Source organism: Dipodomys merriami, unplaced genomic scaffold (assembly GCF_024711535.1).
Source record: "Dipodomys merriami isolate MVZ:Mamm:240054 unplaced genomic scaffold, mDipMer1.0.p SCAF_9, whole genome shotgun sequence".
NCBI classification, from domain to species: Eukaryota; Metazoa; Chordata; class Mammalia; order Rodentia; family Heteromyidae; genus Dipodomys; species Dipodomys merriami.
In genome coordinates, this window is record NW_027206512.1 from 38,022,299 (window position 1) to 38,037,893 (window position 15,595).

A 15,595-nucleotide genomic window follows, 5' to 3' on the forward strand; every position below is an offset into this window, starting at 1 on the left:
TTTCATGGAAAAGCAAGGTAGGTAATACCATGTAACTCTTGAGAACATTTTCTTCAAAAATCTTCAGGTTTTTTTTTTCCACTGAAACAGTTTATACATCATGCCTAAAGCAAAAAAAAAAAAAAAAAAAATCCACCTTGAATGCTGAAGACGTACTAATCTATCAGGAAGGAAGTAATAAAGGCAACGTAGATATACTCCCAGGTGTGAACTTGCTCTTTTAGCTAAGGTTTAGTTGCATTTCCAAGGGGATGAAGTGAAATGCTATAGCGAATTTCGCATTGTTATTGTGGTTTTTCATGTTTCTCTGCTAGATTTCACCTTTTTTAAAGGTCTTATTAGACTTTAGATTGGCAAACCTAGTGTCCAGTTCTGTTCCTTCACATTAACTGTGTGGTCTTGGCATGATCCCAATTCATTTCTTTGTTTCATTCTCTGTCCAGAGAGGGCAGTTTGATGATGTTTTTTAAAGATTCCTTTTACCAAAATGTGAATTTTTGGAAATGCTATTTGCTGGATTCATCCACACATATAGAAAGGAGAAGTAAGCCACCTTCAGATCTGGATGGAGATTTTTGAGCTTTTTTATCTAGGCCATTATGTTGTCATTCTGAGGTTTTTAGAACAGGAAAATAGGTGGGGTTAACTTTGCTCGTGAGAAATGTCTTGAGCAAACTATGATTTCAGTTTAAAGCTGTGTGGAACACAGCTGAAGAACTGAAGAATGTTTTGTAGTCCTCTTCAAAAAGAACAGCCATGATTCTGTCCACCTATAAGTAAACCGGGCTTACTTTTTTTTTTTTTTTTTCAGAACATTTTCTGGTTCTCCATCACCAGAGCAAGTTTTGTCTAAGGTGTTGAACTTGTGAAAATTTGAAGACAATTGCCCCAGATACACTGACTGGGTTTTATTACTTAACCATGATGGTGAGATAATTCTAGTAAATATTCAGCATGGAAAAAAGAACTAAGACAACAGAAATAGTATTTTTATATCTGTAACCTGTAGAAGTACAACCAGGATGGTGTGTTTGTTTCCAGAATGGTATTTAGTGTAAAGAACTCAGGGTTAAAGGCCAGGAGATCAAATTCTAGTGCTGGTTTCACCATATCCTACTTGGATCATTCGCAACTTGTCTATGAAGCGAACATTTCCTTTTTTATCCACCGCCTGTGAAGATGGAAATAACATAGGGATGGGCACTGCTGGCTCTTGCCTCTATAATCCTAGCTACTCAGGAGGCTGAGATCTGAGGACTGAGGTTTGAGGCCAATCCAAGCAAAAAAGGTCCCTGAGACTCCAATTAGGTGGTAAAACTGCCAGACTAGAGGCTTGAATTAAGTGATAGTGTGCTAGCTATGAACAAGCAAACAGCAAGAGAACAACACTTTCGGGTTTGAGCCTCCAGAACAGGCCATAAAAAGAGAAAAAAAAAAGTAATGGATGCTTTAGTCAACTAGTTTTAGAATTGATTTGAAAGAATTTTCTTTATGATACACAGTTCTTGGAAATACTCATTGAGCTTAAGGGCCCAGAGAGCTTTGTTATACACATAGTTAAAAACTCTTTAATTCTGGGTGTCTGTAGAATCAAACATCAATAAAGCTCAGTCATGATCAGATTAGGCCAGTTAACAAAGCCAAGTTTTACACTTCTGATTTTAGCTGGCATTAAGAAAAGTTGACTGTAATTTTAAAAAGAAAAGAAATGAAAACAACTGTTTATGTCAATGTGCCAAATACTTGCTGATGAAACCATGCTATTCTTGTTGTTCTTAGCTGAATATAATTTACAGTATTAACCCACTCAGATAAAAAAGGCTTTCTGTTATATAGATATAAATTTATAAATATAAATATAAATTTATAAATATAGCAGATCAAAGCAGAAAAAAAACTAAAAATGTATCCATGTGTGCACCTCTCCTCTTTGGTGTCTGAGCTGTGACTTCATAAGGATCCTTAAGGAAGTGGATTGTGTGGTAGGGCATTAGCCTTGAGCTGAATTGCTCAGGGACAGTGCCCAGGCCCAGAGTTCATTCAAGCCCCACGACTGAGGGGGAAAAAAAAAGAGAGAAGGATCCTTAATATGTAAAGCTGTGCTAGAAGTGGTCTTACAGCTCTGTATTTCCAGAACTCAGGAGGCTGAGTCAGGAGTATTATATATTTGAGGCCAGCCTAGAACTGCTCTATAGCAAGACACTGTCTCAAAATAAAACCCCAAACACAACAACAAAAAAGTCGTGTTGTTTTTTTGATACAACCCTCACTGCCCCCCTGGTTAGGTCAGAAGTACAGAAATGGCTACAAATGATCACTTGTGGGGCTTGATTTCATATAAGACAAATAATTTGTGAGCACTGAGATAGGGTTTGGATTGCCTGAAGGCTGAAACAGTGCCTTAATGGCCCAGATCAATTAAGGTTCTTTCTCCCTGCAGAAGCATGGAAAGGGATGGTTTTGATGCAATCGCATTCTACCGTCTTCCTTTGGTAGGCTGGTTCAAGGATAAGAATCTACAATTTTCTTCTACCATAAACTGCAGCCACCCATGGCTGGACCTTCTCTGTGCAATGGTGAATGTTTACTGGTGCCCCAGGGTGTATTACAGTTACTCAGAAGTGTTTACGTGTGTTGACCAGTAATGTTCGTCATATTGACTGTCACAGCACGCTGGCTCTGTGAGCTGGTGTTTCTAACAGCTAACAGTTGCTCTGAGCATATACTTGGAGCTCAGGGCCTAGATGGAGCCACTCACTGATGTTTAGAAAATTGTGCCTCTGACCTCCCTTGTAGCCCAATCTTTGTCTTTTATTCACAGTTTATAAAGTAGTGTATTTTATAAGTTTTAGTTTCCCTTAATTAGCATGCCTCACTCCTTAGTGTGCTTGAGTTTGCACCATCAGTCCATAGTTACTGTTATTAATAGGAAGATAGAGAGGGTACTAGCCTCTAGTGAGATCTGCCTCCACGCACACACATCTGTGTGCAATCCCTCCATTGGAGCACGAATCTGCCCTAGTTTCTCATTTCTTATGAGTAGATACAGGAAAAATGATAAGGTGGTTCATGCCTGCAATCCTAGCTACTCAGGAGATAGGGGTGGTAAGGATCAAAGTTCAAGCCCAGCCTGAGCAAGAAGTTAGTGAGGCGCCATCTGAACCAATAACAAGTTGAATGTTATAGCTAGGTGCTGGTGGCTCATGCCTATCATCCTAGCTACTCAAGGCTGAGATCTGAAGATTGTGGTTCAAAGCCAGCCCAGGCAGGAAATTCCATGAAACTCTTATCTCCCGTTAACCCCACCAGAAAACCGGAAGCAGGGCTGTGGCTCAAAGTGGTGGAGTGTTCATTTTGAGCAAAAGAGCTCAGGCACAGTGTCAGGCTGAGTTCAAACTCAGCTGACAAAAAGAAAAGAAAAAAACAAACATTGAGTGTTATGGTGTGTGCCTGTCTGCCCAGCTCTTTGGGAAGCATAAATAGTAGTCCAGGCTAGACCTATCTGGAAAACAACAAATGCAAAAAGGACTAGAGACATGGCTCAAATAGTAAAGGAAATTCAAGACCTTGAGATTGAATCCCAGTGCCACCACAAAAAAAGGTGGAATATCACCTCTGAGACTGAGTTATCAGAGGATTGAGGCTCCCACCTTGATGCTCTAGCTTCCTGCCTCTTGGACTTCCAGCTGCCATGCCGTGAGTACTCCAGGAACCAGACCTGCCCAGTGGCTGTGCACATGAACCTGGATTTTCTAGCTCCAGTTTAGTCTAGCCTGACTGCAACTGCATGAGACATCTTGAGCCCCAGACACCCAGCTCAACTCTTCCTGATCTCCTGACCCACAGAAATGATGAGACCTCAAGATTACAGATGTTTTACTAGAGCTGAGAGTAATATATTTCCAACCCCAAATCACAAATGCAGTGACAAAGGGAGGGAGAGCCACAGGCTAAAACCAAATCTGACTGCTTTCATTACCATTTGTTTTTGGTTCTTGTCCACTCTCAAATGTAAGCTTAGTCTTACGCTGGACACAGGTGTAGGTGTGCTTTCTTTTGTCTAGGAATCATTTTGTCTCACTCCCCATAACTCTAGACCCTGTGTGATTCCCCTCCTGCCTGGTGTGTGAATCTGAACCTGTTGCTTCTTCTTGGTGCCTGCCTATCGCCAATGTTGTCTGCTTTCCTTGTCCACCAGAGTTTGCGAACACAACTTGTGCCAGAAGGCCCTGCGGCCGGCCAGTCACTTCCTCACTTCACAAGCTGGCCAGATTGGGTGTGATTGGTGTGAGCTTGTCATGAACTTTGAGCCCACAGACCAGAGAGTTCTAGGAAAGAGGACCACAGGGTAGAGTCGGGAGGGGGTGCAGACAGTCAGGCACTGGGAGGTTGTATACATAAGGTGCCCGCAAAGTCCAGCTCACATTAGCTCATTACTGGGAAAGAAGCAAAATGCTTGCAAAGAAAGCCAGGTGGGGAAGTTCACACCTATGATCCCAGCACTTAGGAGGCAGAGGCAGGAGCCAGCCTGAGCAACACTGTGAGACTACCTGAATAAACCAAGGGTTGGAGTTGTAACTCAGTGATAGAGTGTTTGCCTGGTATGCAAGACCCCAGATTCCCTCCCCAGTACCACAAAACAAACAATAATAAACATTTCTCACAAAGAACTTCCAGGGATTTCCAGACTCACTGTGTTTCCTTGTCATACCCTTTATCTCAGGGACACTGTCTCTGGGTACTCTGTCCCTTGGTGCCTGGTGCACGTCTGTGTTTTAGATGTTACTGGTCTTGAACTGAAGTCTCATGCTTGCTAGGTAGGTACTCTACCACTTCAGCCATGCTTCTAGCCCTCTAACATCCTATTAAATCCTGCTCACCTTTACCCAGCTCCCATCATGCCTTGCTTCCTTTTAAAAACATTTTTCTTTTTATTTTTTTGTAAAGGTAATATACAGAGGGGTTACAGTTATATAAGCCAGATTAGAACAGTGTCATTGTACCATTTCTATCTTGGTTCAAAAGACAAATGGCTGTATTAAACAGCTTTTTTTTTTTTTTTTTGGTAGGGTGGTGGAGGAAAGAAAGACCCTATACTTGGGACTATGCTTCTTTTCTTTTTTTGCAATATGCAGTGAAGCTATAAGTTAGCTAGATGGCTTTTATGACATTCTTGATTGTTTTGTACATTAAAGGTATATTATTTTGTGCAAATGTATATCTGAATTTTTTATTTAAGATCAGAGATGAATACCTTTTATTTATTCAATAAATGTGATATACAGGTAATATATTAAAAGACATATATCATAATTAGTGGAAGCTTTCATCAATTAAACACCAACCCCAAACAGAATGCAAACATTGGATGGATTTTGTTTTTGGATCAAACCTGCTATTCTTCTTCTTTTGATTGGAGAATTGAGTCCATTAATGTTTAGGGTTATTAAAGAGAGATGTGTCATGTTTCTTGCCATTTTCCTGATTTCCTGTATTTTGTTTTTCCTCTTCATGTGTTTACTAAATTGATCCTCTAGTGATTTTTGGCTGATGTGTTTCTTTGATTTTGATTGTTTTCTTTGGATTGTATTCCTCCCTTTAAATTCTCTGTAATGTTGATTTAGTGATCATGAATTCCTTTAATTTTTGTTTGTCATAGCAAGTTTTGGTTTCACCATCTAATGAAAACGGTGACTTCACTGGTAGATCAGTTTAGGTTGGCAGTTGTTAATCTTCAGAGCTTGGATTATACCATTCCAGGCTCTCCTTGCATTGAGGGTTTGTATGGAGAGGTCTGCAGTGATTCTGATTTTCTTTATATTGTAATATAGCTCCTTCTTTAATTTTGCAGCATTTAAAACCAGTTCTTTATTATTCATATCAAATGTTTTTTACTAGATGTGTTTTTACTAGGAGTGTTTCTTCTTGGATCCGGTCTGCTGGGGGTTCTATAAGTTTGTGTGAAGCAGGTAAGATTTTCTCTCTTAAGAGTGGGGAAGTTCTCAGCTATTATTTTACTACTAAATCCTCCCCCCCCCTTGCTGATCCCAATTATTTGATTTGATTTCTTAGCCGAGTGTGCTGATTTCTGGACTTCTCTTTGATAGGTTCTGAGTGTTTTTTCCATACTTTTGACTTTTTGTTTTAGCTCCTATTTTATCCTCGACTTCTGAAGTTCTATTTTCCATTTCACTTATTCTATTACCTGTGGATTCCACTGTGATTTGCACTGTGGAAATTGAACCTTTTATGGTTCTGAGATCAGTTCTCATAGTGTCCGTTTCATCTTTTAATGTGGTGTATAGCATGTCTAAAGAAGTCTAGAGACTTCTTTGCATCCTTTCTCCCAGATTCTCAGCCCATCAGATGCTAAACATCAAGCACCAATCTTCACCATCAAGCCCCAGCACTGGGGCTTGAACTCAGGGACTCATGCTCTTGTTTGGATTTTTTTTGCTTGCAGTTGGTGCTCTACCACTTAAACCATGCCTCCAATCTAGCACCATTCTAATCTTTTACCCATTCTTTCCTTTTGTCCTGTCCTGTTAGCTAGGTACCTCCTCCTTCCTCATTGCCAGTGGCCATTGTGATACTATTTTCCCAGCTTTCAGGTTCACACTCTACTGTGAAAAAGAAAGAAAGAAAGAAAGAAAGAAAGAAGCAAAAAACTGGAGACTAACACAGGGTTGCTCAGTTATTTTTGTTAATCTACATAAATTTTCATGTTTCTGATAGCTATCATTTCTTAGAAGAATGGGCATCTTAGTATCAAAAAGATAAGGACACCTAGCCCCCCCCCCCTTACACACAGAGAATGATCTAACAGCTTAAATGTATAAAAGGCATAAACTTAGGATAAAGAATAGCTTTATAAACTGAATAAACATTTCTATAAAAAATTCACCTAACTCCATGTCAGAAAAGCTAGCATATCATCTGAGTTTGCTGAATTAAAATGCACCTGTTTTTAAATAGTTTTAGGACATGGACCTCATGTGGCACAGGAATAAGGAAATGTAACTTCTGGAAAAAGAGAAGCCACAGCTGGCTGTGCGGGTACAAGATGAGCTCTCCTTCTCTGAGACATGTTCCCAAAGCCACAGGTTGGAGAGGCATTGACCAACGATGTGGCACCAGAGATCTCGTGTCAAAACCACAACTTGGAATGTGCCAACCCTGGCCTTTGGCAAAGACTGCTACTGAAACAGAGCCAGTTTCAAGTCATGTTTTTTTTTTTCCTTTCTTTTTAAAAAATTTATTGTGAAAATACCATACAGAGGGGTTACAATTACATGGGCAAGGTAATGAGTACATTTCTTATCAAACATTGTTGCCTCCTCCTTTGTTTCCCCTTACCATTCCTTCCCATCTCCTCCCCACCCCCCCCCCACCCCCCAGCCAAAGTTGTAAAGTTTGTTTTTCATATCATGTTTTTAAAGAAAACCAGCAGCTATCTGCTGGACATGATAACAACCACATTCAGAAGAAATGGCTCTCACTTGAGGCACTGATTCAAAATGAAATCCTGCTATCGGAAATGCCAAGGGTTGAATTCAAGGTGATACTGGTATGGAGCGCAAGACCTGAGAAATGAGGTGGTAACAGTGTCTGAGTCCCAGGCCGCCAGGCCCAAAGGTTTTGCATCTCTGAGTTTGTCACCAGCTTCCAGGTGACCTTAAGGTGCTGGGCTTCTCATATTTGCTCCCTTCCTGTGTTCCCTGGTGGAAGCCTGTTCTGGATCAGAGCCCTATTATCATCATTCATAAACCTCTAGGGAAGGAAGAAACTCCAACAAGGCACTCAGGCTGAATGAGAGGAAGTAACATTTTCTCCAGAAAGGTAACAAGTTCCAAATAAAGAACAGGTTCAAGCTCCTAACTCAGGAGTGGCCATTCCAAAAGCTCTCAGAGATTACTGCCCTTTTTCTGATTTGCTGGCACACATGCTATCATTATGAATATTTGCTGAGGAATTAGAAGTAGATGGAAGGAACATTCTAGACACACCAGTAGTAGAAACCGCCAGCACCTTCAGTAGTAATTCTCACCTGTGACTATTTCCCACCCATATATCCTTCCCACGACTCCTCTCTGGGGCCATTTCATCTCTCTGGCTCAGGCTTTTGATAGGAATGAGTTCCTGTCTAAATTGGGGATTTTCTAAAAGGGCAAGAGCTTTCTCTCTGTGGGTTAATGGGCAAAGGATTTAAAGGATGATTTCTGTCATCACAGTACACATGTGGGAAGAACTTTCCAATTGACTCCCTTGAAAGATCTGAGGCACTGTGAACTGGAAACGGCCAGAAATGATCTATTGACAGCTGTTCTTGGTCTTCAGTGAAAAGAGAACAAAACCTTCCCATAGTTAAGGCAATGATGATGTAGGTCTGTACTTTTAAGGGTAATTTCTTTGCTATTGAATCAGGAAAAATAAGTACCTTTTAAATGTTTTGCTTCAAAATTCCAGGGCATAGAAGAGAGCCAATAAAGCTGTGATTTTAGTTGATTAGAGATGCTGTGGCCCAAGAAAAGAATTCTTTCATTGGGGCTGTTGGAAGTTGAGACTGCCTAGTCAATGGCTAGGCATTGAGGAGGAGATTAAGTATTGCTGTGTTGAATACCTGACTACCAGCAGACAGCTGAGTGGGTACCTTGCATGGAGAGGAGATGTTGAAAACTCAAGGAATGCACTAGCTACGTTTCTTAGTCTGCCTGCCTTTTTTTCTTTCCTTCCTTTTCTTTATTTCCTTCTTTCCTTTTCCTTCCTTCCTTCCTTCCTTCCTTCCTTCCTTCCTTCCTTCCTTCCTTCCTTCCTTCCTTCTCCTCCCTCTCTCTCTTTTTCTTTCTCTCTTTTTCTCTTCCTTCCTTCCTTCCTTTCTTCCTTCCTTTCTTTCTTTCTTTCTTTCTTTCTTTCTTTCTTTCTTTCTTTCTTTCTTTCTTTCTTTCTTTCTTTCCTTATTTCTCTCCCTCTTTCTCTCTCTCTTTCTTTCTTTCTTTCCATCAGTCTATGGGGCTTGAATTCAGGCCTTGGGCCCTGTCTCCAAGCTTTTTTGCTCAAGGCTAGCACTCTACCACTTCGAGTCACAGCTCCATTTCCAGTTTTCTGGTTGGTAATTGGAGATAAGAGTCTCTCCTGCCGGGGCTAGCTTTGAACTGCAATCCTCAGATCTTAACCTCCTGAGTAGCTAGGATTACTAGCTATCAGTGAGCCCCTGGTGACTGGCTACATTTCTTAGTATTTCTAAGAATATTAAGTCATGGGAATACTGTTGTTAACCCCTCCTCCAAATCTCCATAGAAATGAATATTTAGAATCTTCTACCAGATGAAGCACTTCATTCAGCCAAAGTGTTTAGCAGAGGCAAGGGAGGGTCATGGAATAGAATAATGGAAAAAGCATGCATGATTTCCAACATAGGACTTGACCCCCATTGAGGTCATAGAGAATTGTAGCAGTGGTTTTGTTACTTCTTTCTCTGTCTTCCTTATGGAACCTTGATAGTGACTAATGTATTAGGTTTTAAGGGGAAGTTTGGCCAAACTGACATCCCTTTGTGATGATGATATGGTTGTTCTGATGGGCCACGATGATTTTACTCAGGTACAGGATAAGAGTGGGGGAGCTTTATTATAACTGCCAACATTTCTATAATTTCTAGCTTTTATAATGAAGGCTTTCTGACTCGTCCCAGCTTGTATATGTCTATTGAGCACTACCTTCAGTGTTCCAGGAACTTTAGAGACGATACTCACTTGTTCTTCACAGGAATCCTCTTCCAATACGTCTTGGTTACCATTTCACTGTATATCTGGCATTGTACAAGCTGTGTCACACACATTGCTTCCTAGTCCATATCAAAGCACAGTTAGTTGCCTGTTGCTACTGTTCTCCCAGTGTCTTAAAGTAAGAGATGAATTTCTGCCTGGTAAGGGTTCTCAAAGGACGTAGGAATTATTTATCTCACTTTTACAGGTAGGTAAAATAAGACTTAAGAGAGGTCCAGGGACTTAGCAGGATAGAGCAGGAGTGCAACCAAAGTCTGGCCAAGGTTAAAGCTTCTGTCCATTTCCAATGTACTTTGCTGCCTTGGTAATATTTTATTTTCAGGTGACAATCTCAATATGAGCTGACTGGGAAATGCAGGTTTTATAAAACCACATACTTAAAAAAATTCAAAACTTCTATAGTGTTTAAAAGGCAAATCATCTAACTTAAAGATTAAGGTTACAATAAAAGTTGAAGAATAAACTTTAATAGCTAGTTCTATACCTATCCAAACATAATTCATATAAAAGTTGAGTCTACTATTTATTTTCTTTCTCTTTGTGGTAATAGGATTTGCACTTAGAGTCTTGCATTTTCTCTTTCTTTCTTTCTTTCCTTCCTTTCCTTCCTGTCTTTCTTTCTTTCTTTCTTTCTCTCTCCTTCCTTCCTTCCTTCCTTTCTTTATTTCTTTCTTTATTTCCTTCCTTCCTTCCTTCCTTCCTTCCTTGCTTCCTTCCTGTCTGTCTGTCTGTCTGTCTGCCTGCCTGCCTGCCTTTCTTTCTTTCTTTCTCTCTCTCTCTCTCTCTCTCTCTCTCTCTCTCTCTCTCCTTCCTTCCTTCCTTCCTTCCTTCCTTCCTTCCTTCCTTCCTTCCTTCCTTCCTTCCTTTCTTCCTTCCTTCCTTTCTTTCCTTCCTGTCTTTCTTTTCTTTCTTTCATCGGCTGTGGGGCTTAAACTCTGGACCTGGGCACTGTCCCTTAGCTCTTGAGCTCAAGGCTAGCACTCAACCACTTGAGCCACAGCACCACTTCCGGTTTTCTGGTGGTTATTTGGAGATAAGAGTCCCACAGACTGCTCTACCCGGGCTGGCTTTGAACCACGATCCTCAGATCTCAGCCTCCCAAGTAGCTAGGATTACAAGCATGAGCCATGAGCGCCTGGCTTGAGTCTTGCACTTTCTAGGCACACATGCTATTACCCGAGCCACCCAAACCCCTCAGCCCATTTTAATTTAAGTTACAATGGGCTGGATCTAATTTTTAGGATTGCTTTTAGCCAATTTTCTGAGAGAACGTTGTTTCTAGAATCCTATTCTTCTGTACCTTTGTTAAGGTCATTTTATCATCTGCAGACTGAGGAAATGTATTAACCAGACTAGAAGAGAAGAGCCTGAGAAGGGAAACCACACTGGCCAGGGTGCCAGTAACTTTTGCTTTAGTGACAGGTTCTTTTTTTTTTTTTTTTTTTTCTCGATCTTACACTCACTCATGCAGGGGGCATGGTCATGCTGCTCATATGCTCATGACACTTCGTATGCTCTACTCTGAGGACTTCCTCTTTTGGAATATTACTTCCAGCTCCATCTGTCCAATGTCAGGGACTTGTGGCTCTCTAATAGCAACAATAATCTACCAGCAGCAATGATTTGCTTTTCAGATAACACCATTCAGTCCATTTTCTGCTGTTGCTGTTGCTACACAGTACGGAAGAGGTAAGTCTGCTTCCGAGGGCAAATCCCCTCAGCCATGAACTGATTCACAAATTCTGTATTGAAAGTCTGTCTCTTTGTATCTTCTGCTCTCTCTGCCTGGTAACCCTTCTCCCATTTTTCTCCTTGCTAAAAAAAAACCCAGTTCATTCAAATGTCAGGTGATCCTGAGCCTTCCTTCTTCCTTTCTTCATGTGTCTTCATACCCTATGCCTCGGTTCTTATTGTTTATTTGTCTGAGTTCTACTCTGTGATTTTTTCGTCCTATGAGCAAAATAGTACTGTCTTGGTTATCTGAGCGCTTGTACAAAACTATGGATTCATCTTATACTTTGTGCCCAATAAATGACTGTGTAAGAATGAAATCCAGGGTACCATGTGAATGGTTAACAGCTAGCATTGAATAGGAGCATCCTACATCTTAGACACAATGCTAAGAGTTTTATGTTCAGTCATTCGAATGGCTCTCAAGACCATCTGCAGCCTTTTCTTTTTATAACTCTCACTTTATAGATGAGAAAATCTAAAGTTAAAGAGGTTACATTGCTTTCTCAAGGCCAACTAAGAAATGATGAATGATATATAAGGATCTAGCTTTAGTTTTCTACAAGTAGTTCAAGCAGAAAAGGTCAGCTAAGTTGATGTTAGGTGAAATGAACCCTAAGATATGTATTCAAATGTTTTTTCTTTCATGCGATTGTTTCTAACATATTTATAAGATGATTCCTTTGTTGCTTTGTATGTCCCTCCCCCACGGTATAACCCTTGTTTTCACTGTATTTGATGTTGGTATACTTTGTGAAGGGAAAGGGAAAAAACAAATTGTTTAAATAAGGATGCAGGTGGAACTCCTGCAACAATGAGATGTACAAGTCATTATGTTGAAAAACAAACTTTACAACTTTGGTGGGGAGGGTGGAGGGGGGAAGATGGGAAAGGATGGGAAGGGGAAACAAAGGAGGAGGCAACAATGCTTGATAAGAAATGTACTCATTATCTTGCCCATGTAATTGTAACCCCTCTGTATGGTATTTTCACAATAAAAAAAAAGAAATGATGGAGTTAGGGATCAATCTTAATCACTATCTTATCTATTTGTAACAGTTGATAGCATCAAATGAGGTAATGTATATAAAACGATGAGCAATTTGCCTAATATGAAGTGAAGTTTTTCTTTAGCATCATTTTTACCTAATATCCCCAATATATGCCAGACTCTTTATAAACATATGACATGCTGTCTCAATTTTATAACAACTCATACACTCTTGGCAACTCTAGTTCCTGGGAAAGAAAAATCAAATTCTGAGATCTGGTCATTTGTTAGTAGAGAGAGTTAAGGAAGCCTTCTAAATACAAAAGCAAGTAGCAAGATACCTGGATATCTCTATTTTAGTGTGAATTGAGTAGGCATGTGAGTATAATCATTTGTAATGTGATTACTTCCAATTTCAGACGAGTGAGAACGCAAATCAGCCTGAGCAAAGATGAAGAACTTTCAGAAAAATATACTCCACCTCGCAGATGGTGGTGTGGCGGACTGTCAAGTAAGAAGCAAGTGAGTATCGCTAACAGAGGTGTCCACAGCATGAAGTCTGCTGTGGCCATGCCCAGAGCCTAGTATCCTGCAGGACAATAGTGAGTGAGCAATAATAGATTGTGAAGGAACATTTTAAAGACAAATCAGTCAACACAGCCTACTCACATTTAAAGAGAAAGCTTGAAACCAGACAATAAATGGGGGAAAATATATCTGCCTTCTACCCTTATTGAGTATGGATTAAATTCTAGTTCAGAATTGGAAGGCAAAGTGTCCTAAGAAGGGTGGTAAACCCAAGCACAGACTTATAGCACAGGAAAAGGGAGGGCCATTTTTCTATTTTATTATTATTTATGCCAGCCCTGGGCTTCTTCAAGGCCTGGCCATGGTCCTTGAGCTGTTTAGCTCAAGGCTAGCATTCTACCTAGTGAACTACAGTTCCACTTGGCTTTTTGGTGATTAATCAGAGATAAGCGTCTCCTGGACTTTTTTAGCCAAGGCTGGCTTCAAACTGTGATCCTCAGATCGCAGCCTCTTCAGTAGCACGGTTACAGGTGGAAGCCACTGTGGCACCTGGCTCCATTTTCCTTTTTTAAAAATTTATTTTTATTTATTTATTTATTTTTGTCGGTCGTGGGACTTGAACTCTGGGTTTGGACGCTGTCCCTTAGCTCTTCAACTCAAGGCGAGCGCTCTACTGCTTGAGCCACAGGGGCACTTCCAGTTTTCTGCTGGTTTATTGGAGATAATAGTCTCATGAACTTTCCTGCCTGGGCTGGCTTTGAACCTTGATCCTCAGACCTCAGCCTCCTGAGTAGCTAAGATTATAGGTATGAGCCACCTGCGCCCGGCTTCCCTTTTCCTTATTAGAAAGAAAAGAATCCTTAAAGCAAAGCAAACACTTGCAGAATGAATGGGCTTTGAAAAACTGGGACATGCAAACTTCTAATGCAATGCTGTTTCATATAGCTAAGCATTTCTTACATGTATTCCTATGTTCGGTAGAGTCAGATAGGAGAAGTGAAACAACAGAATCATGCTCAATCCCTAACCTAGTTTTTTTTTTTGGTACAAATGACTGAAACAATAACAGAAGAACTCACCCTTTGGTTTTTGCAGTGCAGTAGGGGCTGTGTGCAACCATCTCGACGCAAGCCCTTGCCTCCCCTCCCACACTCCGAGCTCACTAAGGAGAAGATCTGGGTCAAGGCACTTTATGATTTTTTGCCCCGAGAACCCTGTAATTTGGCACTGAAGAGAGCAGAGGAATACCTGGTATTGGAGAAGTATGATCCTCACTGGTGGAAAGCTAGAGACCGTTGGGGGTAAGATGTAGGACTGAGTTGTTATCCAGTTTCTCCTCCTTTAACTTCTAAAGACTAAAAATACAAAGAAGAACTGGTTTAGTGACTCACTGTCTCTAGGTTTATCAATCTATCCTTTGCATGGAGTCCAACTTGTCCTCCACACCTCCATCTACAGGAAAAGGATATTCAAGTGCAATGAGTTAGGCAGAAGCACAAACCCAGATACACACAGATGCTACCACTTTGTGTGTAGCTTTTGGCAAGTCACTTACCCCATTCTGAGTTTTTATTCAGTTGTAAAATGGGAATAGCATTTCTTATCATAAAGTTTTTATTCTTATTTGTGCTTTTTTTAACTTGGGAATTACTCTCCCTCTATCTCTTTCTCTCTCTCTTCTGTTGAGCTCTCAGGTACAAGTATAAATTATATTGCAATAGATTCGTTGTTTTTCATTTTGGATTAGTCTTATGTATGTGGGATGGGGGACTAGAACTCAGCTTTATTGCTCAAACCTTTGTACCATTTGAGCCATAGCACCATTTCTGGCTTTGTTTCTTGTTAATTGAGTCTCATAGACTTCCCTGACCTGGCTGGCTTCACACCATGATCCTCAGATCTTAGTCTCCTGAGTAGCTAGAATTATAGGTGTGAGCCCCCATAAATCAGGATTTTAAAGAAAATATTTATTGTACAGAGATTTTTGTTGTTGTTGTTGAGTTAGAAATGGATTTTTTTCTTCTTTTAATAATTTGACCTCTTCCTATATCATTGATGGCTTTTTTTAAAAATGATGGTCCTGGGACTTGAACTCTGGGCCTGAGCTATGTCCTTTAGATTTTTTGCTCAAGGCTAGCACTCTATCACTTAAGCCACAGTTCTACTTCTGGCTGATTCAGGTAGTTCATTGGAGATAAGTCTCATGGGACTTTCCTGCCTGGGCTGGCTACAGACCTCAATCCTTAGATCTCAGCTGATGGAGTAGCTAGGATTAGAGGCATGAGCCATTAGTGCTTGGCTGTTTTATTTTTTATCTCTTGATGGCACAAGGGCTTGAACTTGAGACGTGTGCTTACTGCACCAGTGTTAGACCACTTGAGCTATATCCTTGGCCCTTTTTGCTTCTATCAATTTTTGAGTCAGGTCTTATTTGTTTTCTAGGCTGGCCTGGATCATAATCTATCTATTTATGCTTTCTAAGAGACATGTACCACCATGCTTAGCTTCTTTTCTTTTTCAAATTAAATCTTAAATTTGACCTTTACTTATTTATTTTTCA

At 40.4% G+C, this 15,595-nt stretch overlaps 1 protein-coding gene across 1 annotated transcript in view; it reads left to right on the forward strand.

Annotated features, from left to right (window-relative positions):
* Positions 1-11,402: 11,402 nt before the first annotated feature.
* The window catches only part of Txk (TXK tyrosine kinase), a 44,413-nt gene continuing 40,220 nt past the window's right edge, over positions 11,403-15,595 (forward strand). Inside the window, exons 1-3 of the mRNA XM_070013006.1 lie at positions 11,403-11,474; positions 12,927-13,029; positions 14,131-14,336. Of these exons, the coding sequence (XP_069869107.1) occupies positions 11,404-11,474; positions 12,927-13,029; positions 14,131-14,336 (380 nt within the window). The 5' untranslated portion in view covers position 11,403. The remainder of the gene's footprint in view (positions 11,475-12,926; positions 13,030-14,130; positions 14,337-15,595) is intronic.